Source organism: Platichthys flesus, chromosome 1 (assembly GCF_949316205.1).
Source record: "Platichthys flesus chromosome 1, fPlaFle2.1, whole genome shotgun sequence".
NCBI lineage: Eukaryota > Metazoa > Chordata > Actinopteri > Pleuronectiformes > Pleuronectidae > Platichthys > Platichthys flesus.
Window position 1 is genome coordinate 11,351,828 of NC_084945.1, and position 25,798 is coordinate 11,377,625.

Here is a 25,798-nt window from a genome sequence, read left to right on the forward strand (position 1 = left end):
CTCAATAAAAAGTGATGTCATCATATATCATTGTGTATGTGTCAATATGTTTTTTACGAAGAAAACAACCCACGGGGATAAGGAGAAAGGAGAAAGAGGCCTTGGGGCAACAGAGGCAAAGCCCTTCCTCCCACAGGCTTTGAATATTAATGGTCTTTCTTTGATGTTCTGTGTATTTTTTTATATAGTTATAATTTTAAATATTTTCAAATATTACAGAAGTCTCAGTGTGATTTCATGGTTTCATAACATGAAAGAATATCAAGCGAGAAAGGTTTAACTTGGCTGAAATATACAGTATTTCATAGTGATTAATGTATGTGATAAAAAGGCATGCTCCGTCTTCTGTGTCAGCGGGACAGTGAGGAATCTCTGTGTAAACACTGCTGGAGCCTGTTCAAGGCTGCTCAGACAGGTCTGATAAAACAATGCTGTTGGCGAGATGATGATGTACAGTGTACTTCACATCCTCAGGCACACAGGCCTCCGGAAGTCCTTGCAAAAATCACATAGTAAATACTTGTAGACCATTTACCTGACACATGGGATGTGTTCAATATATCATACTTTAAGAACACTTCTAGAATATAAAACACTGACCCAGACCTGGAAAAGGGAGTCAACATTTTTGATATACAAATAAGTCCTTTCTTCTCTGAGATCAACCGAGTACTGAATCATCATATTGTGATGAAGGTCTATGTGCTGTGACTTTACCACCACGCCTGCCCACTCATAAAGTGCCAGAACAAGCTACACAGGTATAAAAGGTGCGTCCTGAAACTTTACCTATTCTTGTTTGGGATGATGCCCCTTTCCACTTCCTGATGGTTCTTGCCAATCCGGATAGCGAGCCAAGAACCCAGTTTTCCGTTGTAGAGCGTGTCAACAACACGGAACACCTCGCCCTTGTTGAAGCTCAGGCCATACGGTGACTCTTTCTCATATTCAAAATGTGTCCGAATGTAGAAGGAGTCGCCCACATCGGATTCCACTATCCTTCGATACACTGGGGAAAAGCAGAAAAGGAGAACAGAGTTGGAGACAGCAACTTTTCAAATGAGCTGGTTTTGAATCCTGATGTGTTTGATCTGCTGACGTAGGACTTTACATGACCGTAACTCACCATCCTTTTTCTTTTGAGCGAGAATAGTTACTTCTTCTCCTTTAGGGAGATCCAGCAAAAACAGCACGGCTTCCTCGCGGATGATATTGGCAAAGTCCACGTTGTTTACCTGCACATGCCAAAGAGTGAGGTAAAATAAATTAAAGACTATCAAAAAAGCAAGTTAGACACTCAATGCTTAATTGCATATATATTTTAAGTTTAAATACCTAAAGCTGGATGACAGCGTTTTTATCTTAAGTGTTTTTACCAACTTAATTTGTTCTTATCAAATAACTAAATGCAAGAAAACAAACTCTACGGTGCTACCGCATTTCTCTCTGATAAAGAGAGTTAGAGGAAAAATTGTTCCTCAACAGAAGCAGGGACACGTATTCTCCCTACAACCGGGCAAACTCCACCTCGTCTCCTGCTGCGGTCCCAAACACAATAACTGCTGTTTATTGACTCTGCTTGAGGGGCAGCAGGGGAAGTAGAAACACATGGGCTGAGTCACTGAACCTCTGAAAGACACCTTTATCCTTCCCAGAAACAGGAGGGCTTGACGTCTTTATCTCCACAAGCACACCATGACCAAAGGGAAGCAGCTTAAACATGGAAAACAATGTCCTGGAAGTCTCTGAGATGTGTTTGTACAGAGGGAAGAACACAGGCAGAGGTTGTGTTTTTTTTTTTTGTGTGGGGGGGTAAAAAGTTTTGTATTTATAAAGAAATAAGGTAATGCATATCTTTGTATGTCAGATAAATGCAATGACCTCCATGGAGGAGGTTACGTTTGTTTGTTAGTTAGCAGGATTACACAAAAACTTCTAAAGTGATTTCCATGAATAATTGTGAAGGGGTGGGTCATGACTTTAGGAGGAATCGATTCAATTTTGTTACAAAAATCAGGCATGTTTGGGGACAGATATTTTTGAACGGTGCTATTTGTTGCAGACACAAATAAAAACCTTGATGAAGCGAGTTTAAAACAAAGTTTCATAAGGGGACTGCTGGGCCTTGATGGAGGTCTAGCCTCGACTGAGAGCCATTGTAGTTTGTTAATGTCGTGGGGAATATAAGTGGTACATCCAGCCTCTGAGGGACAGATCCCTTCAGTTACAGCAGGTGTAATCCTTGGCTGTTGTGTAAACATGTCAGAATGATTCCAGCACTGACATCAACAGGGTTTCCATCATCCCAGCAACAATGTTACACTAGTATTCAAGGAAACAGACAGTCAACTGTTCTAGGTTCAGAATGATAGAATGACTTCTATTGTGTTTTCACATTGGAAACAAGGAGAGTTTTGACCCGAGGCACGGCCTGGGAATGACTCACAGACTGACAGATACATTGTGCTGTATCCCCCAAGATCTCTGTACACAGAACCAAAACTACCATGTCCATGGAATACCACAGTTTCAACAGTGAGAATCTAAGTTAGTGTGGGCAGTTATGGCTTTTCTATTTTGACAAAAACACCAGATGTTCTTCCCACTTTCGCTCATGTGACATGAAAAAAAATAGCAATGTACTAAAGAAGAAAACAATACTTAAAAATCGCTTTTCAAGGAAAGCAATCACAGCACTATTACAAGGCACTGGAATGAAGAGACCGGCGATCTAAAGTCATCTAGATATCTGCATTTGACTTAGAGAACTCATTTACAAACTCCTGGTTAGTGTAGAACCTGGGTTTTCATGCAGCACAATTTCCTTTCCACCCTCATCCAGCTGCTACAATAGATGTATGATAATGTCGCCCAAGGAGTTGCTTTTCTTAGAGCACTTTGATTGTGCAGTAAAAGAAGGCCCCCAGTTGTAGAAGAGGACAGTTGTTAGAGAAGTTTATAAATAGTCAGATTCAGCTGTGAAAACCAACTTCAAACCAACATCAAATTGAATATCATCTCTTTCTCCAGGAAAACGTAGCTGAATTCTCGGATCAAAAAATCCTCTTAGTTCAAGTACCTCCAGAGAGTAAATAACAGTCATGTTGTTAAAGACAGAGTGAAACATACCCTGAGAATCTGGTCGCCCTCCTCCAGTCCCTCCTTGGCTGCAGGACTGTCTTCCAAAACTCCTGCCACAAAGATCCCCACATCGTTCCCTCCTGCTAACCGCAGCCCGACACTCTCTCCCTTCTTGAACTTCACCAGCTTCATACTTGGCCTGCTGAACAACACAAGTCGACGGTCACGATTGAGCAAAGAATCCGCACATCATTGATTTAAAAAGAGACACTGAAAATTACTCAAGCAAGCAGAAAAAGACGTAACCAAAATCTATTGATCTTTGTTTAACTCCATTCATTGAACTAAATATTTTGCAGGCAGGATCATTTTCAAACCTGGAAACCTGACCAATCAGTGAGCTCAGATGTATTTGCTTTAAAAAATCTGACCAATTCGCAGTTGATGCCAGGCTACTGAATTATCAAGTTCACTTAATATCCATATGATTATAATTTGCACTCAATACTGTGAGGTGCTTTGCCTCTTAGATATTTACCTGAGAGTTTCATCATGAGCGGCGCTGGGTACGGGGGCATCAGAGGGGCTGACGGGCAGGTCCACGTCAGGCTGACCAGGCTGCGCATACACTGGCTTCGGTTCTGCCACAAATTCAAACACAGAAATCAGTATAACGTACTTCAGTCTAAGAAAACCTTTACACACCCTCTGCAGAACCTTAATAGGTTTATGGGTATTTTTTGTAGCATACTGATGTTTTTCCAAGATGTTGAAAGAGTTTACGAGGATGTGTTGTTTAGATATTACATTTAAAAAACTGTTGAGATTGTGCTTTTAACTCCCTTAAAACAGTAATTTAGGATAAAAGGTTTATCTGATCTCTGACTTTGGATCTCACTTTGTCTAAACTGGGGAAATATGCAATGCAGTCAAAGTTGCACACATCCCTAATGGTAGTGAGCGGAGGTCCGTACCAGGCAGCGGGGGTAACAATTTCTCATCCCTGGAACTGGCCTGGTCACTGGCCTGAGATAAGACTCCATCGTCTGAACTTTTCACCGGTGTGGACATGGACCCGGGTTTGGATCCTCGCTCCTCATCTCGACTTCGATGGCTGAAATAAACCATAACAATGCACACAATTCAGTGAGAGTGGACCTGCTATGCTGTAAACAAAGACAGTTTATAGCTGACAATCCACATTAATGCATCTGTTAAATGACACAGTGCCACATCTTTGCTGAAATGAAATGGACCATGAACTATTTTAATAAGGGCACACGGACAGAAAGCTGTATAACAATGCAACAAGCAATTAAGGAAGGATGCTGTTGAAGACAATGTACATTGAGTTTCTTCCGCTCATTTTTTCCCGTCTTAATTAATTGTCAGCTATATGCAGAAAGTAATAAGAAAACAGAAACTAGCAACACTGTAAATTCCATAGGAGCAGAAAGAATCTAAATTGTTTTAATTTCCAGATACAAGATTGATGTGAAGTCCCATTTTGTTGAGCGTACAATAATCTTTCCAATGACAGCACAAGCAGTGAAAGAAAAGAGACAGTCTCCCAACATAAACTCTAGAGTCATGATAGTTTTCAGCACAAGTTCCTGTTTAACCTGGATAAAATAAACAAGCTAAAACTGTAAAACTGTAAGTGTGTGTGTGTCCGTCCATGAGTCTGGTGGGCTGTGTCCAACAGAGTAGAAAGGACTGCTGCTTAAAACAATGGTTGAATTCCAGTGTGATCACATGACTGCCTGCTGGCACAGTACTTGAGCTGTATTCAGAAGCTTTTGTAGAAGAATGTGAAGGTGCAGGCTGTACCACAAGCTCACACAACAGAAACATGTGCCATTCTTTTATTTTAGCTTGAATAGTATGAAAATATACAATGCACAGCAAAGACATATCTAGGTGAATGTAAAGCCATTTACTATTTTTTGAGAAATACTGCTGCCTTTTACAGGTCTATGAATTTGTCCAGCTGCTCTTACCACAGAAACACACAAATCTGATCTGGGCAATGTTATATGTCAGAAGCATCAGCGTCAGCAAGACCCGTGTGGGAGTGTGTTGTCGAGAAAGAAGGGTAAATGACAGCTGCTGCCAGAGGATAAATAACAGAATTGTAATGCCACAAAGGAAGAGACAGCGTGGGTTTGTGTCTGTGTTTGTAATGGATGAATGAGAAAAGAGTGTGACACAAGGGGGGAGAAAGGAGGGAGAGAAAGAGAGCAAGAGCAAGGGACGGAGAGAACGGCAGAGAGAGAGAGAGAGAGAGAGAGAGAGAGAGAGAGAGAGAGAGAGAGAGAGAGAGAGAGAGAGAGAGAGAGAGAGAGAGAGAGAGAGAGAGAGAGAGAGAGAGAGAGAGAAGAGTGCGAGAGACTGTTGCGGCCTAAATCTGCTGTTCCTTGCAGCAGGATGGTGCTAAAAAAGGCTTCATGCTGACAAACACCATTTGACAGAAGCCTTTGTTCAATTCCCTACCTAAGACATTATAACAGGTACGGACGAGAGAGCACGAGTCAGTGAAGGAGAGGGAGAGATGTGGCTGCATGAGGGTCAACAAACAATAACCAATATGTAACACTGCCACACCAGAGTCTATCAGTCCCGGTCTTTTTAATCTTCACCCACAAGCTTCAACATGTGTACAGCATAAAGCCGACTAGATATACCAACAGGAAAATCTCTAATAATCAAAATTTAAACAAATAATTAACTAAAGCTAAAAGACTTAAAAAAAAAAATTTACTCACACAAATGTATCTGTAAGTTGAACCATGACGTAAGTGGATTATTTAGGGTATTCCTTGAAGGATAACACAAAGAGCCTTTTGCCCTGTGCAAAAACTATACTCATGCTCACTGAGAGAGACTTTGTGATGAAGGGCCTATTTGATGATCTGTTGTATTCAGCATTATGGAGCAGCGTTATGTCCCCGGGAAAAGAATGCCTCTAAGCCCTACAGCCAATCAGGTTAAGCGAACCATGTGGCTCGGGGAAAAGCTCTGTGGGAAGTATGTCAAATTCCTTTTTCCCTTCCCAAACTGGGAGATAACAATATTCCCTTAAATCCCTGTCTGGTGCATTAAGACTGTGATTTCCTCAGTTCAACTTCTTCAACCACACACTGTCCATGTGAAACAGGTGTAACTCCATCTGGATGCTTTTCATATTAATCACTCAAAATCTTCACCGAATATTTTGACATTCTACTTTCAGATAAATAAAGGAGTAATAAACATTAGAGCTAAATTATCAAAACAAACAAATCTGTTGTCAGAAGGATGCATTCACTTACATTGGAAGTAATCTGTGCAAGAGCGAACCTGCTCTCGTCCTGCATTGAGACAAGTATGGTTACTCTGCAGTCTGTTCATCTAGTCAAGTGGTAGTCTATCTATTCACATTACATGACTGACAGGTCAACTAGTAAGACAGCTCAACTAGCAGCAGCATTCTGAGCAACAACAGGGTGTGTGGTGTCTGAAAATCAAGTACCGTAATGAGATTACTGGTTTTCAGCTAAATTTAAGGTTTGTGTATCTCGTTCAAATGAGACATTTGACACTCGTATATCACATAGCCAGACCTTTATCTCACCAAGAATATAGAAGTGTGGGGCAATTTGATTTGAGATAAGTTTGAGGTGTATGCCTCATAATTAGCACCTCTGCTTATTTTTCTATATTTGACCACATATTCTCTGTAGCAGTTTTTGTGTCTGGAGCACGAGGCCATACATACAAACATGATGAAATGTAGGTCTGGTTATCAAAGACTTGGAAAGTTAAATCCAGAACGTGAAGTTAAATCCAGAAAAGTGTGTGAGGCCAGCATGAGATTTAGGCCCATGATTCATAACCACCTCTACTTCACAGTATCAAACAGTATTTGATATAGTATTTACAGTGAACTATTTAGAGAAACAAGCAACTGTCTTTTCTCACTGCACCGAATGACAGAATTAGCATAGGTCTGTTCCCAAAAGAGTCACGTTCTCTTTGATTCAAGTCTGCAAGATACAGGCACTCGCCTTGTCCCATTCGACTGAGATTACTATCTGGGCCTTGCTTACATTGCTCATGCTGCACACACTCCACACAGGCCGAGACACTACAATCACATTAATGTATTCCTCTAACTCTATTTTGCCATCTACGTGTTTGTCAGCTACAGGAACCTATGGACCTCTAAACTACAACAAAGACGACTTACTGGAATCTCCAACTGGCAGTGAGAAAACAGGAGAACAAAGAGAGAGCATGGACATTTAAATTAATTGAAAGTTAAGAAAAGGTCATTTAATAGAGAAATTGAGACAACAGTAACATTTGCATTAAACAAACCCAGCTTTGCTTGTTTCTAGCATATTTCTCAGAACACGCCCTTATTCCAGCACAAAATGGATCAATCCTTCCTCTCGGCCTCGGCCCTTCCTGAGCAAAGCATTATTGGAACTCAGTGATGGCTCCAGAGGGAGTGTGATGCTTTATGCATGCCATGTCTTTATCTATTGATTTATGCATCAGTGGTGCAAGGTGCCTACACAGCATCAACCTGTGGGTGTGAACATGATATATGATGCTGCAGTCGTGGAAGTATGGATGTATGACTGTGGCATGCGTGACAGGTGTCCCGCCACCAGATTTGCAGTCCCCTCACACGCATGTATGTGTGTGCGTGCGTGTGCACGTTGCTTACCTGCCATTGCTGACCTGCCGAGGTGAGTGACGGAGATGGTCCGATGCATCAGGCCTGTCGGGCGAACGTGATCGACTACCTCGCCCGAGGGATCGATTGGAATGATCTGACGTCAGTGAATGTATTTCTGAAATATCTGTGAAATGTACATTAAATATGTATTATCATTTCATCAATGATGTAAACCATGGTAGATTTAAAATGACAAGAAACGTTTCATTTTATTTCAGCTGGGATTTAAATCTTCTCTTCTTAGTGTTTGAAAATAGATCTGTTATTTGTAAAAACAGTCACACACGAGCGATTAGATCTCAGCTGCATCAACAATAAAGCACCGCTCCATGTCTCACCATCTCTGTCTGAATTATTAGCTGATGGGATACTGTCATCGAGATCTGGGATGTTGAGCAGCGTGGCACGTTCATCTCTCTGCACCACCATCTTCAACTTGCCCTTTGACCTTTCAATCAGCTTCTTGGCATCTATCAGTGACAGGTTCTCTGTGACTGTGCCATTGATCTGTCAGAGGAAGAGAGGCCAGTCAGCACAAGACCTGAATAGACAAATTTATCATCTCTGCAGATATTCGCTGTAAAGTCACAAATGTGCAAACTATTAGAGGAGCCGGGGAAAGGGGGAATTCTGAAAAGCCTTTGTTCAACCTCAGATTAACAAATGTTATTCCATTAATAAAGAGTAGAAGAGGAGGCTACAAACAAGCTTAAAATTGTTTCATGTAATTAAACAATTAGAGACACAGAAGTTGTGACCTGAAATCCAATTTCCAATTGAACACGTCTCTGCCTCTTTTCAGAACGATTGATTCACTCAATTAGATTTTGAATACATCTCTTTAACATGAAAGAGGAATTTTTTTTTCTCTCAGAGACTGACTGGATCAAAATTCAGACAAATAATGGAATGTGTGGTATTCCTGCTGGTGAGCCTGCATATTAATGATATATGACCTCACTCTGTGAGCCGCTTTCAGCCGCTCCCATTACTTGTGTTTTACCCATTTTAAACAGACATGTCTTACTCAAAAACTCTGATGTGTTTTTCTCTCACCTTGAGTACAACATCTCCCTCCTGGATGTTTCCATCTCTGGCAGCGAGGCTTTCGGGAGAGATGTCCTTCACAAAGATGTGGCTGGCCAATCGGAGTCCATATTCTGCTTTCAGAGGTAAATAATCGTTAAAAAACAATATTAGAGCCTCTTAATCTAACCCTCATTGAATTCTTCAAGTTCCATTAAGGACGAGCAACTCAAGAATCCGTCATTTATGCACAGACATCCTTTAAAAAACATGTTTCTGTGCTTTATAGTAAAAGCATTAATTTAGAGTTTTATGTAAATGGTATTTTACTGTACAGCATTTACAGTCATAGTTGTGTTGCCCACCTTCGTTTTTGCGGGACTTGACGAGGGTGACCTTGGCTGGCCTGGGAGGAGCAGACGAGACTTGTGAGCGGCGGTCAGAGCGTGGTGAGACGCTCCTCTCCCGCGAGGGACTGCGATCCCGTCTGCCACTGCTGCTGCGCTCACGCTCCTGACGCCTGCCTGTGCCTCCGCTTGCTGCTCCATAGGCACTTGGGCCACCACGACCACTTTGGTGCTCATAGTCATCCTCGTCATCACTGTCCTCTTCCTCATGCTCTGACATTGTCTCCCTGTCTCCTGGCCGCGAAACAGGGATTTGTACTTTCCTTTTCCTACGGATAGTCTTAAAAACAGAGACAAAGTATAATGAGCATACATTTTTGACTCAGACTTTCAATATTGTAAATATTGCAAAAACATTCTGTGAAAAAGGAATTGAAGGTGAATCAATGCACTGCTCTGTAAGAACATTTAACCCTAAATCAGGTGTTGAACTTACTATCTTTGCATTTTTGCCACTCTTGCGGAGTTGCTGCACAGCGTAGGCATGCTCTACGTTGTCCATAGATACAGCATTGACCATCACAACACGGTCATTTTCTCTGAAAGGAAAAAATAAGCAATGCATTAACATTTGTAGGTTGTAAGTATAGTTACTATCTGTAAAGAATAAAATGGAACTTGATATTACATAATTCTCAAATAAAAACAATGGCAATATAGTCAAACACTTACTGTAGAAGTCCCTCTGCAGGACCTCCTTTTAACACATCAGATATCACAATGGATGTTTCTCCACTCTGGAAATGAGGGTTGTCTCGGCCACCTGAGATTGCGATGCCAAACCCAAATCCTGGGGCCTGCACACACAGAAATACATGGCAGATATATTTGACACCTGTGGGTTTGCTGTAAACACAATATCTGACTCTCTGCAAGGCTATTATCATTGAAAAGGAAAGTAATATGTTGTGTGAAGGAGGGGTTTACAGAACTGGTGCATTTGCCATAGACGGCAACAAAACCATACATTTGCATGCTATTCAGTAGATTTTCCATGAGGTTGCAGAGGAGGGTTAGAGGACTGCTGTGTTTCTGCCAGCGAGAAAGCTAGCACTAAGGGAGCAGGCCATGTGATCGAAATGGCTAATCTTACAACCACAACAACACAGGAGAGCTGTGAGTCTGAGTACCGCAGGCCACACTGGGCTGCTCCTTCAGCCTGTATAAAGCCGCTACTAATTAGATTACAGCAAGCAAGCCAGTCTAGACAGGTGCTCTACACAACAGCATCAAATCATTAGAGTTTACAGTCTCATAGCAATGTACACAAATTTAGCATGCACCAAGACCATGAGTATATTCATTTATCTGCTCTGTGGGGGGATTAGGTCATTTAATAATAATAATAATAATAATTATTATTATTATTATTATTATAACTCGGTTTGTAAAGCCCTTATCTTAACGGGGTTACAAAGTGCTTCCCACAGAATACTTTGATGGCTAACCTCATGATGCTGATAATGAGGGTAGTCAGAGATAATCATCCACCTTCAATTTGCTTGTGAATTAAGGAGGTACAATTAAACATTATTACATATGACAATACAAAGGACAAAAACGCAAAACCGCCAAAAAGACTCCTCTCCCACTTTTCGTGGAGTTGTGTGAAGGAGAAGAATATTTTGCCAACAGGAAGGAAGTGAAATGAAGTAGTAAGGAAGTGAATGCTGATTTCTGTCTTCCTTAGCATTGTTTCCTGCCATCTGCGCTCACGGACTATTGTTTCATGACCACACATCCTGCCGCTACAGCTGGCCGGCTCAGTAGCGAGACAGAAGACAGATAGATGAGCAGAGGACGGAGGGGAACAATGAGGAAAAAGTGAAGAAAACACAAGACGTACAACAGGATAGCCGGAGAGACAGGGTAGTGTATTAAAGAGGTGTAAAAACTTACCCTGTGAAGGGTCACCGTGTGCTGTTCCCATATCACTGTTTCCTCCATCGCTGCACTCTGCAACACAAGAGGGAAAGGATCAGTAATCAAAGATCAGTTTATTAGATACATGTTCACGTGTAAATCAACTGTCATAATTCTGCAACAGATTCAAATCTTTTGTAAGCTTGAAAAAAAAAAAAAAGTCAGTGATAACAGCATAAACACCTTTTAACTTCAGTGCTGACCTTTTGCTTTAAGTTCACTCAATTCTGCTTCAGGCAAAATGTATAGGGTTACCGGCACACTGCTCATGCATGATGCTAATACACTCAAGCACAACTAGTAGATGACTATACTAACCCTGAGCCAACAATTTGACTCTAATAGATATCAGACTCAGATATGTGCATCCCTGCTCTAAAAAGTACATGTACATCCACTGCCTCAATCTACTGCTCAGTGCGCAGAGTTGGTCTTTGTCTACCGGTTACACAGACTTGGTTGCTTATTTGCATGACTAATTCCTGGAGTAGGAAATGTCTACATGTGAAAAGATTATGACTGACAGCAGCACAAGTAAACAGCTGGCAGTGGCTGATTGAGTGAACATTCCTATAACATTTCTGGCTGGGTCACCAGAGCAAGCTGAAGCAAAGACAGTATTTAGTTGCTCCTCTGACCTGAAACAATGGATACAAATATTGCTCACACTCATTCTCTATGCAGTTACATCATCGAGTTTCTCTTTATGCACGATTTATCAAAAACATTTTCAATGTCAAATGTCTTTGATTTGCTATTGCTGGTTCCACCGAATGAAGCACAGTAAATGTCAGAAGACTCTTCACGTGTAATTGATAAAGATACTGTCATTAGTTCAAATAGACACGGCTCAATTTGGGTCTCATAGCTGTCTTTTTTAACCCCCCACACTGCTTTAAATTGCAGCTTTCCTCCGACTGATGAAGCACCACTGCTGCTGTCCTGTGTGTCTGCCTTCAGGCACTGATGGTACAGCTGTCTGCAGCAGAGTGCTGAGCTCAGTCTAATGTGGCAGGAGAAGGAAAAGACATAAACACTGACACACACGTCAGGGTGCTCATCTAGTGCACCTTCTATAATCGGCTTTTTAAAATAACATACCATGTCATCTGTCCACCCTATCATTGGGACCATCTCACTCCCTCACCCCTTTATCATCCCCTAATCCCTAAACCCCTCTCCCCCATCATCTTTAACATCACCGTGGTCATTACTGTCAGCACCTTCACTTATCCTAAATACAGTTACAGTTTACAGACACTTCATGCTGCAGAGCTGCCAAGTGCCTATGGTGAGGAGACAGAACAACAGCCTGCTGGTGAGAGTGTCTGTCTGTGTGGTGACATGTTGAGAAAAAGAGACGACACAAAGCCGAAATGGAGGATGGATAGTGGATCCTGATAAGATGAAAAGAGACCATAGGTTGTGTTTGTGTTTATAGCTGCAAGGTGTCAAAGACTGTTGAGTTGTTTCAAAGATGGGAATTTCATCTTTATTGACATGACTGTATGCGTGAAAATGGTGGAAAACACAGCAACAGGCCAGGTCGCAATTTCCACATATAACTACGAGTTGATTATTCAATTGGTTGATCAACACAACATTAAGTGGTAACTTCTCTGATAAACTGAGATCACTTGAGGACTTTTTCAAGAAAGAAACATAGATTTGATTGTTTTTTTCCTCATCATCTATTCAATTGCCCGGTTAAGTCTAGGGTGTTTGCCAACAGGGAACTTCAGCTCAATGGACTGTGAGGGCAGAGGTATGTTAGTGTTTACAGGTGACTCAGTGAACACTCACCTCACCTGCATTAACTGTAGGTCTCCTAATCTGCGTTTGTGCTTCAGTCCTTCCTTTTCACTCCTCTAAACTGTATGACAATGAATCAGTTGGCCTTCACCTCCAGAATACACAGTTAACCCTATGACCCTAATTTCCATGGCAGCTCTGTGTGGATGTTATTTATGTCCGTAATTGGCGGAGAGGGCTTTGGTGTCCCCCTCTCTTTCCCTCCCTTCCCTATTTGCCCGTACAACTCCCACAGTAATGCGACTATTGTGTGAAGGGACCTGACCCATTTAACCATGGCTTCCCCCCCGACATTCCCAAACACATCTATTCCTCCAAAGTGTTTTGTGATACATTCATCTATCCATTCATCCATTCATTCATCCCGCCGTCCAGGCAGACAGAGAAGGGCTACGCCATGAGAAAAAAAACAGTGTGCTAGGGTCATGTGACCAGGCGGTCAGGCAGGCAGGTGGCCTCGTCCTTGAACTGGGGGCTGCACTGAGAGGCAGGGAGAGAGAGGGGAGGAGGTAGTGGGAGCGAGGCTGTAGGCTGCTTATACAACCAGAGTTTTCCATAAGAACTGGCTGTTGGCCGAATGGCCAGACATTTAAACATTTCCAGCTGATTACTTTCTTAACGTTTCAATTCACATAACTGTCACTTATAACAAGCACATAACTTAACCTTCAAGGACTTTAGTCAACAGACATCTGGATCTTGAAAAATAAAAAAACAGGCCCTCTCCCAGCTCCTCCTGATATCCTGTGTTTGACCAGGAGCATCAGAGAACCAATGATTTATTAATGTGAAACTGCTTTATTCTGTTTTTTTACCAAATGGAATCAACGGGTCTATTTGTTTGGGAGAAGAGGAGGCCTTTTGCTCCTGGTAAATAATCTTCTGGATGACAAACACTTACATAATCTTAATTAAAATAATGAGTTCCATGAAGACAGCTCCCTCCTTTTCTGAGTGGGCTGAAACAGACACTGTCAATTGTTCAGATAAAACTCAGACTATTTCAGTGAATTTATGGGCACACACCCATACAAATCATTTGACTAATGCTTGGGTTTAATCATCAACCCATGCTCATAAGAATGAGCTCCCTCTGTGTGTGGGCTCCAGGCTGCAAACATACATAACAGAGAGGGAGAACAAAAATTGAACTATGCTAGGCAGTCAAAACATTTTCATTTCTTCGAGTGTATGTGACCGACCTCCCACCAGGAGACTGTGTCACTGCACTGTTTAACATTTAGCTACACTATTTTCACTAAGAGCCGTTCCTGTGTTGGAGTGTTTGGGCTGAATGGCGCTGCAGTGTGTCAGAGAGCTGCCACGCCCTCACTCCCAGGATCCGAAACAGAGATCGCTGCTCTGGATCGGGAAAGTGTAAATATGTGAACCATTAAATCCTTATTCAAAAGCTTCAAGATAATAAAAATGACTCAAAAACCCACGTTAAACATTTGTGCTCCACTTATTCTAAAACGGTCCATAAACCTACTGGGAGGGCTTACAGTACAAAGAGGGCGTATGAGATATGAGGGAGTAAACCTGCCTGTTCCCGTAAGAGGCAATGGGTCAAGTGTATGAGTCATAGGTTCAACAGGAGACTTTGGATTAATAGTCTGACCTAAATTGAATTACTATTTAACATTTGAGTAGATGAGAGAAAGAGTCATCCTCTATTTAAAATACTGCTGATTTGCAACGTGGCCTTTTCACACTTTTCTCAATTGGTTTAGCAACTCGGATGGTTTTCAATGATGCTAAAGCAGGGAACAGTGTAGTTATGTTAAGCTTGTGAGAGGTAAAATTCCACATATACAGTAAATCTCAGATATTCAGTCAAATCAAGACAGCTTGTGAGATAGTTCTGTGAGGTGTTAAGGAGGATATTAATAAAAAATTAAGCCTAATCTAAATTTCAAGCAGGTGTTAATACACATGTGCGGAAGCTCTGTCAGAAAAGAGAAGTAACACAGGCAAATAACACAGTCAAAAAAAACGTGGCAACGTTTATTACAGCTAGAAGGTTAGCATGGGAAACCTGGGTAAACGGCTGCTGAGAGTATTTACTCCACTGGGACCACGGCTCGGTCTCTCAGATGAGATTATTATAGCAATTAATCCCTGCGATTTGAAGTGATAATTAACAGGCTGACTGATTGAGAGTGAGATATAAGCAGTGGAGAGAGAATACAGCAACCCAGAGGAAACTGAAAAAGAGCATTTGATAGAGAAAACATGTGACATAATCATGCCAATTGCTAGGAATTATTAGAATACATCAAAACAATAAGTGTTTAGTTTAAATGGGTGAGTTTCAATAGCTAATATTATGCGGTTTGGAAGAGGAATTTTCATAAAAGAGCTCTCCACAGAGAGGGATATTCTGTAGTTAAAGTATTTTTGTTACAGGAACATTTCAGATCACACACTACCAAAGATCACATAACATACCAGGCCAAAATGAACTCAAGTGTGCCTTGTTTTCTGCAGTAAATCTAGTTTTATCTCTAAAGTCGCAGAGTTGTGTGAAACAATGGTGTGTTTGATGTTGCTCAAAGTGACGGTAGCCTAGTGTATTTTATATATCCATATTAGTCAGACTGGAGCTCTGGCCAGCCAGGCCCACGGCTGAGAAACAAACCACGCACGTGTGTACTTGCCAGTGCACGCATGCACGTATGCACACACATAACCAGACACAAACTCACATGCGCAAGCCACGATCTAACACTACAGGGCCTCTTTGTTCGAGCTACAGCCAGCCTGACTTGGCCCTAACCGGCCCACCATAACACACAGTCCAATCCAGATGATAACAGCTCACTCAGGCTTTTCAAAGGCAGAGGCTAATCCAGTTCTTTGGGGCATACTGATGAACCGACTGGAAAAATGACTGCTGAAACAGACAATAATAACCTGCTGCAGAAAGCTATGATAATTAGGGTCAGGTCAAGCATGCAAGTCTCCAATGCAAACCTCTCACTCTGCATATTCATCAAACTTGTTCACATTTACAGAGGATCTGTACAAAGTGACTGCACACTGCCAATGTCTTAAGAATCTGGGCAAAAGAGTCGGCTGATGAGCTTCACTGAACTTTTGGGAAACAAAAGCATTCAGCCAGACATAGCCCCGAACATGCTGACCTGCGTCACATTCTGTAGTTGGGGATAATTATTACTCAAGAACAACTAAGTACAGAGATGTTCAGACAAATACATCCCTAATTACCTCAATTTTTATATGTAATTATCTTTATGAACTGGACTAGGAGTGTGATGAAGTGATAGGTGACACAGAGATCACATTTTATGAGTCATGAGCTGGGAGGAAGATCAGATGATAGGGCTGAGCAAAAAAACAATAAAGAATTATCGCAATATAATTTTGTCTATAGCATTAATTCATAGGTCCCGTATATTGCGATGCAATTATTATTCATTGTTCAATCACAGTGTGGAGGCACAACATATTTGTTCTGTTTGTTTCAGCTGTTTATCAAGTGTTGTCATTCTCTGCTCATCATTTTAAACCACAACATTCACTCTGGAGAAAAAACTGACTTAAAACTTGAATAAAATACTATTGCAACACTTATCATGATAACTTTCAATATTGACTGGGATGAAAATGTTAATCTGGGCTTTATCATCGAGCCCTATTAGAAGCTCTTCACCAATGAAAGTCTTGTTTGGTGGTCCATTATTCACCAACCGCTTCATCTTCTCCCTTTCATCTGAACCAAAGGAATGGTTCATACAGTGGGTGTATCAAATGCAAATTGTAAGAGGTACTTTTTGAGGAAAAACTGATATATCAGGCAAGTGACACACAAAAAAAAAGGACTGAAAAATAGGCCATGACTGACATCTCTGCCCTTCGGCGAAAACACTTCATTATTCACATCAGGCTATTTTGAGGTACAGAAAAATACAGAGTAAGGGGTAGGCAGGACGAGTTACTTTCTAGATGACGAAAAGAGTGAGGAAAAATCCTGACAAAGCTTTAGGTCAGTGAGCCTGCTCTGCTCTGATAGCCCGAGACAGGATGTAAGCAGGAGCAGTCACGGCACCCACAGGAAAACACTCCACTTCCTGTTTGCAGGAAATAGCTGCAGCTTGCTGCAAAATCCCTGTGCACACTATTGAAAAGTCCTCCTAGTAAAAAAAAAAAAACTAATCACGTCTTGTGACCTACAAGCTAAGAAATCACTTGGAGGGAGTGGCAAGGAACCTTTGCATCTAAGACAAGGACTGTAAAGCGTTTTAATTGTGTTCAAGGTCAAATTATTGTCGCTGATCAGACCTAGTTTTTCTGCATGGTTATTAGGCACTCCTGTAAACACAAATACCTATGCAACCTCAACAACAATCACTGACCCATGAAAAACCTTTAACAACATAAATACAATGTACTGCAGAGGGGTCAGAATACTGCATCAAAAACAGCTGGCGAGGAAGACGGGGAGAGGAGGGGAGGGGAGAGGAGATGAGAAGAGAAGACGAACATTTCAGAGTCACCACCCTGTACCAGCAGCTCACCCCATCACTGGGGCAATTGTATCCATGGTAACTATATCTCCCCTCTTACTGGACCCAAAGGAAAGAGTGAGGCGGCAGTACACTCAAACAAAACATAATTAGAGACACATGCACATGCTCTTTCTGGAGGGCAGGCACTCAACAACAAGCATTTCATGCATGTGAGCCACTAATGTAAGCTTTACATTCTGTCTATTAAATGAGTGTGCACTGCCCCGTGAAGTGCACATGTAAACAGACCCAGGCAAATAACTGCGTCACCTCGGTGTTAAACAGATGAGTTCAGCTGTAGCCATTTTAAGGGCAGGTTATGACTGTGATGTGAGGAGAGAGGGCTGAATACACACATGGGTGTTCAGATGAGGGCGAGTAGCCAATAGGCAGATGACGATGACGATGATGCAGAGCCCCAGTCAGCAGTGATGCGCCGTTGTGCTGGCATGCTCATATATGCTTGAGTTAATTAGTTTCAAACAGCAGCTCTACTCTGTCACACAGCTCAGTTAAAAAAAAAAACACACACCAGGACTGTCCTCAGAATTACATAGAGGATATACACACTCAGACACACAAACACACACTCACACACCTCAGAATGAAAACTATCTGACACAGAGTCACTGCTAGAATAGTCAGGGCAGGAATAAAATACAAAACCTATAATCCAGGCTTTTGGATTAAAACGTTAATCTGAGCCATGCTTCCTTCTGTAGTCTACGGCTGCTGTCTCATGAAAGCAAATAAATGGATGGATGGATGGATGGATGGATGGATGGACTGGAGAGCACTGTCATGTCACCAAGAATAAAGTATACTGTTTAAGCTTTTAGACAAGGATGATAGTGAAGTAGTGGGGAAGATGAACACATGTTTAACTCTTAAATTGTACCATCCTACCAACTAGCAGATGAATAGAGTTGATTTGTTTTAATCAAGCTTTGACTGCATGAAATTCTTACGAACAAAGACTGTGTAAAAATCAGCTACAGAAAAATCCACAATAAATAAGGCTGTTGGATTTTTGGAGCAAATGCTAATCTAATCAGATACACACAAAAAGGAAAATTAAAACTTGTGTTGAAGTTAACTGTAATAGTATACCATAGATGAAAGTATGAAAACTAAAAGGCTATTTAACATATAACAAGGCTGACTTGTGTGCAAGCTTTTTAAAAATATGACAACTGTCTCCTTAGGGGCAAACACCAAACATTTTGCTTGATTAACCTGTTAATTAATTGCAGTTTTTATATTCTCAATTGTTCACATCTACTTGCACTTTATGCATGTTATACTTTCCAGGTCTCATTCCTTCCGGTTTATTAGTTTCTGCATAATCCTGCTAACAGATACACCAACAAACGGACAGGGGTGAAAACATAACCTCCTTGGCTGAGAAAAAAAAGGTAAGGTTTTCTGATTCAATAAAACAAAAGCTTGATCAAAGTCTCTGGCTCAGGTCCAGGCTCTGATTTTTTCCACTGACCATAGTGCAGTAGGTTCACCCCTATCCACTGAACGATGCATACTGCCAGGTTAGGCTAGCATCTCATGTGCAGCTTATCCAGCAGCAAAGTCATCCCAGCTCAACCACACTAATTGTTCTCTGCCTAGAGAGTCAGGCAGAGTGTTGAGGTCACAGAGGGGAGTGGTAACTTCTGGGGGGATTCAGACTTTCTATATTTTCCACTATCCTTCACATTGGTTTAATTCAAGCTGGGGATCTCACACAGACTTCAAAGTTTCAAATAACCTTGTCTTACTTTTTTGGGATTTAAGGGGCCCAAGCTCGCAAAAGTTAAATGGTTGAGAACTTGAATATGTTTGACTGAAAAAAAAGTTTCTTTCTTCTTCTCTGGAGTGTGCAGGTGGAGAGAAGTTCCAACACTGGCACAGATGCTCAATAACACGAATACATCTCTAATTACTGAGATCTGTAATCCTGTAATACTATGGTTATTTTATTAGGAAATAGGAAATTACGGCATGAGCCAAATCTATCAAAATGTTGTATACTAATGATTGTTGGTATGTGTGTTGATATGTGGTGCATATGAGGTGGAGAGGCACTGAATATTTTAAAAGGAACATTGGCAACACAAATTGCTTTTCGTTGTCGTTTCTGGTGCACCAGAAACAGAAATAAATAGTCCATGGACTACATCAAGACACGTGCATACAAAACAGACTTTGCACATATACGCACACACCCACCTACTAGACTTGCACTTTGTTTTTCCCAAGGCACTGGGAACGATAACCAGATCCAGCACTGGAGCTTTTGGATTCAGCCAATCACAGTAAACTCAACTATCAGTATTCTCACCATACCCCACCCATCACACACAGAGACTCTGCAGGAATGTGCAGATAAGCAGACAAGGCCGACAACAGTTTCCCTTCTCACCTTCTCCTTGCCTCATGTTCGGGATCTTTCAGCCTAAACCTCCCTCTGTTTAATTTGATCCCAACTGCGTATCTACTAACACCTTGACAATGAGCTAAAGGTGAAAGCCCACAGATCAGCGTAACCATCAGATGTGATGATATAAATTGGACTGGGTCAACTCAGTATCAGATAACACAATACAAACGTATCAGTGACTACATCATTGACTGTGGACATGGGGTTAAAAGATTCATTCACTTTTAGTTTTTGTAGTACCTTGGAGGTTATCGCAGTGTAAATGGCCCTATCACAACAAATGGAAACCATGCGTTGTGATACATTTTTTTAAAAAAGTTCAAAAATAATGATTCTTTAATAACTTAATATCATAAAATGAAACCGAATCTTCGACACCCTTGTACATCTTGATCCAGATCTTTGTGTGGGCGGCTGTGGGTGAGGGGGTAGAGCGGCCGTCCTCCAGCGAAAAGGTCGGCAGTTCGGTCCTTTAGTCTTCCCTATCTGCATGCAGAGGTGTCCTTGGGCAAGATACTGAACCCCTAAATGGCCCCTCATAGATGTTGAATCGACTCGTTGTAAGTAGCTTTGGATAAAAAAAAGATTACAGTGGAGTGCAAACCTCTGCCAAGGCCCAATGGTCATCTAAAGAAACCAAATCAAAATTTTCCAGAATTTTATTTAGATCTTTTCGATTGCAAACACCACAACGTGGTACCGTTCAAAGTGTTCCAGGAATGTCTGTAAATATTGAGACACAGAAACATTTGTATGGTTGCAATTTTTAAAATTAAATTTTTCAAGTCACACTATGGCTGGGTTTGACAGTGGCCAAACTCTCTGTACCACACAGGCAAGCAGCTACACAGGGACACACACACATGAAACAAAGGGGTGATTCAATGAGGGTTCTTTCACTCTGCTCATGTTTGCCTGTCTCCAGAGTACATAGTGGCAAAAATTAGCTACTATCAGCAAGGACAAATGTAGATAGTCTCCTCCAAAGACTATACATGATTATGTTGATTAGAGCCAAATTTGAATGTTCAAATGTGGACCTCGGAGTTATTTGACCAAGCAGTAAAATATATCGGCTTTCAAATTTCAAGTTACACAACATCTTCCAAACTACGTAACACTGAACCACAACTCATAATCTGCAGATTCCCATGTTGCCATAAAACAAGAAACCAAGCCCACTCAACGGCATTCCCAGGCCTTCTCAGGACTTTGCCACAATAGGCATGTTGTGGGGCCGAATCTATAGTGAATTAATGAGTTACTGTTTGAGCGGCCATTTTCCCAGCACTTGAATGGCAACATAATTACCATTCCCCCAAGAGATGAGAGATAGGGAGGGGTCCATGCATTCTCTAACGATAATCACAAGCACAAGAGAGATAATACATAAATGACTTCTAACGACAACTTAGCAAGAACTTTAAAGCACCCTGATGAGCGAGCGAGAGAAAGAGCCAGAGAGAGAGAGAGAAAGAGAGGAGAGAGCTAACACCCTGCAAAGCATCTAATGCACTAATTACAATGTTCAAAGTACAAAGACTGCAAATCTGTAATGACGCTTTACAATGTTGTTATTCAAAATTGTACATGCAATAAATGAGTGAACATTACTACTCCGTTTTCAGAGGGTTGTGAACTGTAGGCTTATGACATGAACACATCCACACTGTCCTGGTAACATTCTTCGAACACAATCCAAGTCTTTTAAAAGTATCTGTCGAAAGTAGATATGTTCCGATAAATGTATCCCCTCCCCGATACAGTATTCCAATACCCGGACTTTGCTTATCGGGCAATACCAGCTCATTTAAAAAATGTAACAACTTTCATCATGTATTTTAACAGTTGTATGTTACCAACCCCTCAAAAATGCAGTAATGCATACGATACACGTTGCTGTTTACTTGTGGGGCTTTCCAGTGTGAAATATTGCTACACTACTGACATTTTAACAAGCTCTGGCAAACGCTACACTATAGGAAATCACTCTTTCTGCACTGCGCTAAAAAGCACTTGCCAGTAGCAGTCCAGCGAAATTGCTGTTTTGGAGCTGCGGAGAACAAGTGACTTCCTACGTGTAGCGAAGAATTCATGTCCGAGAAACGAAAATTGCAGTTTTGCCCAAGCCAGCATTTTCAGCAGTATCAGCAGAGGAATTTCCAATGCTGGTATCAGAACATCTAACAGTGAGTGAGAGAAAATCAGTATGTTGTTTTCGGAGGGAGGGCAACTGCAGGCTTAAGAACGATAGAAACACATCTAAGCTGTTCTCAACACTTTCTTTGCCCATGAATCAAATCCTTTACTGTTGAGTATCTGCAGAAGGAAAGCACGAGTTTTGTTAATGACTGCAGCTAGATAATGCATGGTAAAGTAGGCTTACATAAAGCAGTTTATGTAAGACTGATGGGTCAAAAACTGTCAAAAAATATAACCAGCATTAAAGCCGCTTCACATCACTTCCTATTTCTTTAGGCCCTGTAAATACCTGAGAAGTGAAGATTGTTTTGACGAACATCCGCAACACTTTGAAGGTTTTAAATACCTGTGAAGCCGTCCTAAAATACATTTCATCACAGCGCTTGTATCATTCACATGCTGTCACTGTCATATCATTTGAAAGCACTGACTGCTGTTTATTATGATTTGCACTCTGCAGTTCAGCAGATGTACTTGTGTGATGATCAGGATGAAGATAGTTGAATGCACATCCAATCCTATATTTAGGACTAGGTGCAATAAGGCAGATTCAGTAAAGGAACAAAGATGAGATTGGACACACTGGACGGCAGGACAGTACCTGAACTTGGTGGAACTTTGCCAGCTTAAGCAATGCAACTTGAGTTGAAGGGTTAGGGTTAGGGTTAGGGTTAGCAGGTTTAAGATTTGATTATACAATGGCAGATCTCAGAACTCTAAAAAGAACAATGCTCTTTTCCAGCATGAGACAATCTAATGAGTATCTTTTACTTTACACTACTTGTTTTCATACAAATGAACAGGGACAGGAGACAAGGATACCATAGTTAAGTGTTTTTAGTGAAATTATTGATGGTCAAATTGTCACCTTCAACAAATGAGGACCAAAATGATTGTTGCGAATGTAGGAAACAACTGCAACAACTGAGGATGATTCAGACATAATATATAAAGACATACTGTTTACATGACCACAGGATTAAGTGTGTATGTGATAGCAGGAGAAACAATAGCAGATATCAATCTACTGTGTGAACTATCATCCCAGCGGGTCTTTATATTTCAGCTAAAGCAGCTGACAATGTCTCCCACGGGCTGATGACTGTTTCCCCCACAGAGCAGACAGTGCTATACTCCTAACACTGTGGGAGATAAGCAAATGAAAACACATCCAGAGTGAGTGTATGGGAGTGTGTATGTAAGTAAAGGCATGTAGGACAACAAGCCTTGGGATGAATCTGTTCCGGCTTCTTTTTCTCTTCCCAGCTGAGCCACGGCTGCCACATGCACACTCTTGTACCTCCCCTCTTCCTCTCTATCTCTTCTCACACACACACACACAAACCACCCTGTGTCAAATCCCCTATGTCTGTCGTGGGAATGATAAATCCCTGCAGTGACCTGTCCTGCCATCACAGAGAGGATGCAGGGCTGGCTTGGAGTGTCCTTGCTTTGATAGGATGGCTGTTAGATAAGGAAAAAAGGACTAACCAACATTTCCACCCATTCATCTCAACCAGGAGCCTTGGTCTATTCTCACACAACAATACCAAATGTGGAGAATTACTTTTTCATGAAAAATGTAAGCATAAAATAGATGCAGTTGAGTCAGAGTCAAACATGAACAACAAACCTTGCTGCCAACTAATATTGGGAAGATCTAACTAAAGCATGATGATGAGGATGACACATGAAGGTTCACGTTTTGTGTCATATTTTCCAGACACTAATATTGTTGAAAGGAGAATTTCAGCAAATTAGAACCACACCCATGTTTATCTAGAAACATCAAGAGACCAATGACAGCCTAGCAAGTTATTTTGTGGATGGTTTTTCCAAGTCTTTCACACATAATACCCAGTCCAGCTATTTTGCTGTAGCATTTGCCTTAAACAGAAATAGTTGTTAATGTGCTCTGAAATATGCCCAAGAGCTATAATGCTGCTATTATAGGAGAGATAAGTGGTCTTTTTAAGATGTGCCATGTGACTCAGATTAAAGCCAATGCATCTCCCCCTCCTTTCTGTCTCCATTTCACCCCTCCCATAACCCCTCCTCCGACATCACCTCCTCCCTCAGAGGGCATTTTCTGTTTTCCTTCTTTTCCCTCAGTCTGTGACCACCTGCCTCCTGCTGTGAGTATCTACCCAGGATTTCCCTCCAGAGATGGGGGGATAAGCAGGTCAGATGTCCTTGATAGCTTCAGAGTCCCCTGGTATTTAAGCAACACAAACAACTGCTTTCTCTCAACATCTTCATCTGGAGTCTGAGACAAGGGGATGGTTGGGTAACATGGAGCTCACTTTCAACACAATCCACTGCCTTTCCTGAAAACTGGACTTCACACACACACACACACACACACCAACAGAGACACACAGGCACAGATAGCCACACAGCACGCACTAATGCATACCCCAATGACAGTCACACAGACAGGTCCATTGATGCAGGGGCCCATGTCCCAATAGTCCACATGACCAGTCGGACTATATGGAAAGACCTCCAACACTAGATGAGGCTCCCAGTTGACATTCAGTTTTCCCTATTTCAGCTAGAAGTTACAAAACATGTGTTCTTAATAATATACCTGGGTGTTTTGCTCAACCTTTTCGAGATCATATAAGGATTCTTTGCTGATTCTTTTAAAGGGCAGTAGCCAGGATGATCGCAGTAGCCACATAGCAATCCAGTTTTTGCAACGAGGGGTTATTTTCCACTTTGAGGATATTGCGTCTGGGCATCTGGCCATAATCATTAAACTTACTCTGTGTATTTTAAATGAGTTAAAAGTTTAGTTTTTAAATGTATTAAAGTATACTTGGTATCAGATCCAGATAGGTCACAGCCAGGGAAAAACTAGCCAGAAGACTGAAGCCCAGCTGAACCAACAGGCCCCCGGCTGCGGTCTTCAATATGGGCAATTGGCAGCCCTCTCATCTTATACAGAGACAGCTTACACCTGCTCTGCTAAAGGGCTGGGAGGACATTGAATCAAGGGCCTTCAAATTAAGACCTGCCTGTTAGTGTGAGAAGGAATAAGTGAGGGCTCGTATGCTGCGAATGTGTGTGTCTTCTGTTTTTTTATACTGAGGCCACAACTGGACACTGCTGTTGCCTTGTGTGGTTCTTGACTCATCCTTCATAATGCTGGGCAGCAGTTGCTGTAATTCCCCCCAGGTTATATGTTATTTAGTTCTTCTTTTTTCTTAATACAGTTTACTTGTGAAGTTATGCTGGGCCAATATAGGGGAAATCTGAAATGTGCAATAATATGGTTCAATATTACAATGATGATGTGACTTACGATAAACAAACAAGTAGCCATTGTGCTAGCTAACCTCACAGTCACCACCAAATTGACAATCAATTCATCTGAGTGTAGCTGACTGCTACCTCACCTGATTAGCAGAATGGTGTTCTCCAACTCCAACTTGAGCTGCTCAGTTTGAATCACTGTTGTTTGAAGTACACACACAGTTGCATGGGAAAAGGTTTGAAGTGTAATTGTAGTGACACATGATCACCAGCACACACATGCTGACAATATTGTGGGCTACGGCGTAGGGCCTGTGTTTATTCTACACAGAAATATAAACAATGCTTTGCCTTGTAGGTGACAACATTTTAGATGTTTAAAAAAACAAATTAAGCT

At 41.5% G+C, this 25,798-nt stretch overlaps 1 protein-coding gene across 1 annotated transcript in view; it reads right to left on the reverse strand.

Moving 5' to 3' along the window:
* The window catches only part of tjp1a (tight junction protein 1a), a 49,141-nt gene that overhangs the window by 18,543 nt on the left and 4,800 nt on the right, over positions 1 to 25,798 (reverse strand). Inside the window, exons 2-15 of the mRNA XM_062384672.1 lie at positions 11,140 to 11,196; positions 9,913 to 10,037; positions 9,677 to 9,779; positions 9,199 to 9,520; positions 8,864 to 8,970; positions 8,146 to 8,314; positions 7,796 to 7,931; positions 7,310 to 7,321; positions 6,393 to 6,431; positions 4,056 to 4,195; positions 3,620 to 3,722; positions 3,130 to 3,283; positions 1,127 to 1,235; positions 790 to 1,009 (exon numbers count right to left, since the gene is read on the reverse strand). Coding sequence (XP_062240656.1) covers positions 790 to 1,009; positions 1,127 to 1,235; positions 3,130 to 3,283; positions 3,620 to 3,722; positions 4,056 to 4,195; positions 6,393 to 6,431; positions 7,310 to 7,321; positions 7,796 to 7,931; positions 8,146 to 8,314; positions 8,864 to 8,970; positions 9,199 to 9,520; positions 9,677 to 9,779; positions 9,913 to 10,037; positions 11,140 to 11,196 — 1,796 coding nt within the window. The remainder of the gene's footprint in view (positions 1 to 789; positions 1,010 to 1,126; positions 1,236 to 3,129; positions 3,284 to 3,619; positions 3,723 to 4,055; positions 4,196 to 6,392; positions 6,432 to 7,309; positions 7,322 to 7,795; positions 7,932 to 8,145; positions 8,315 to 8,863; positions 8,971 to 9,198; positions 9,521 to 9,676; positions 9,780 to 9,912; positions 10,038 to 11,139; positions 11,197 to 25,798) is intronic.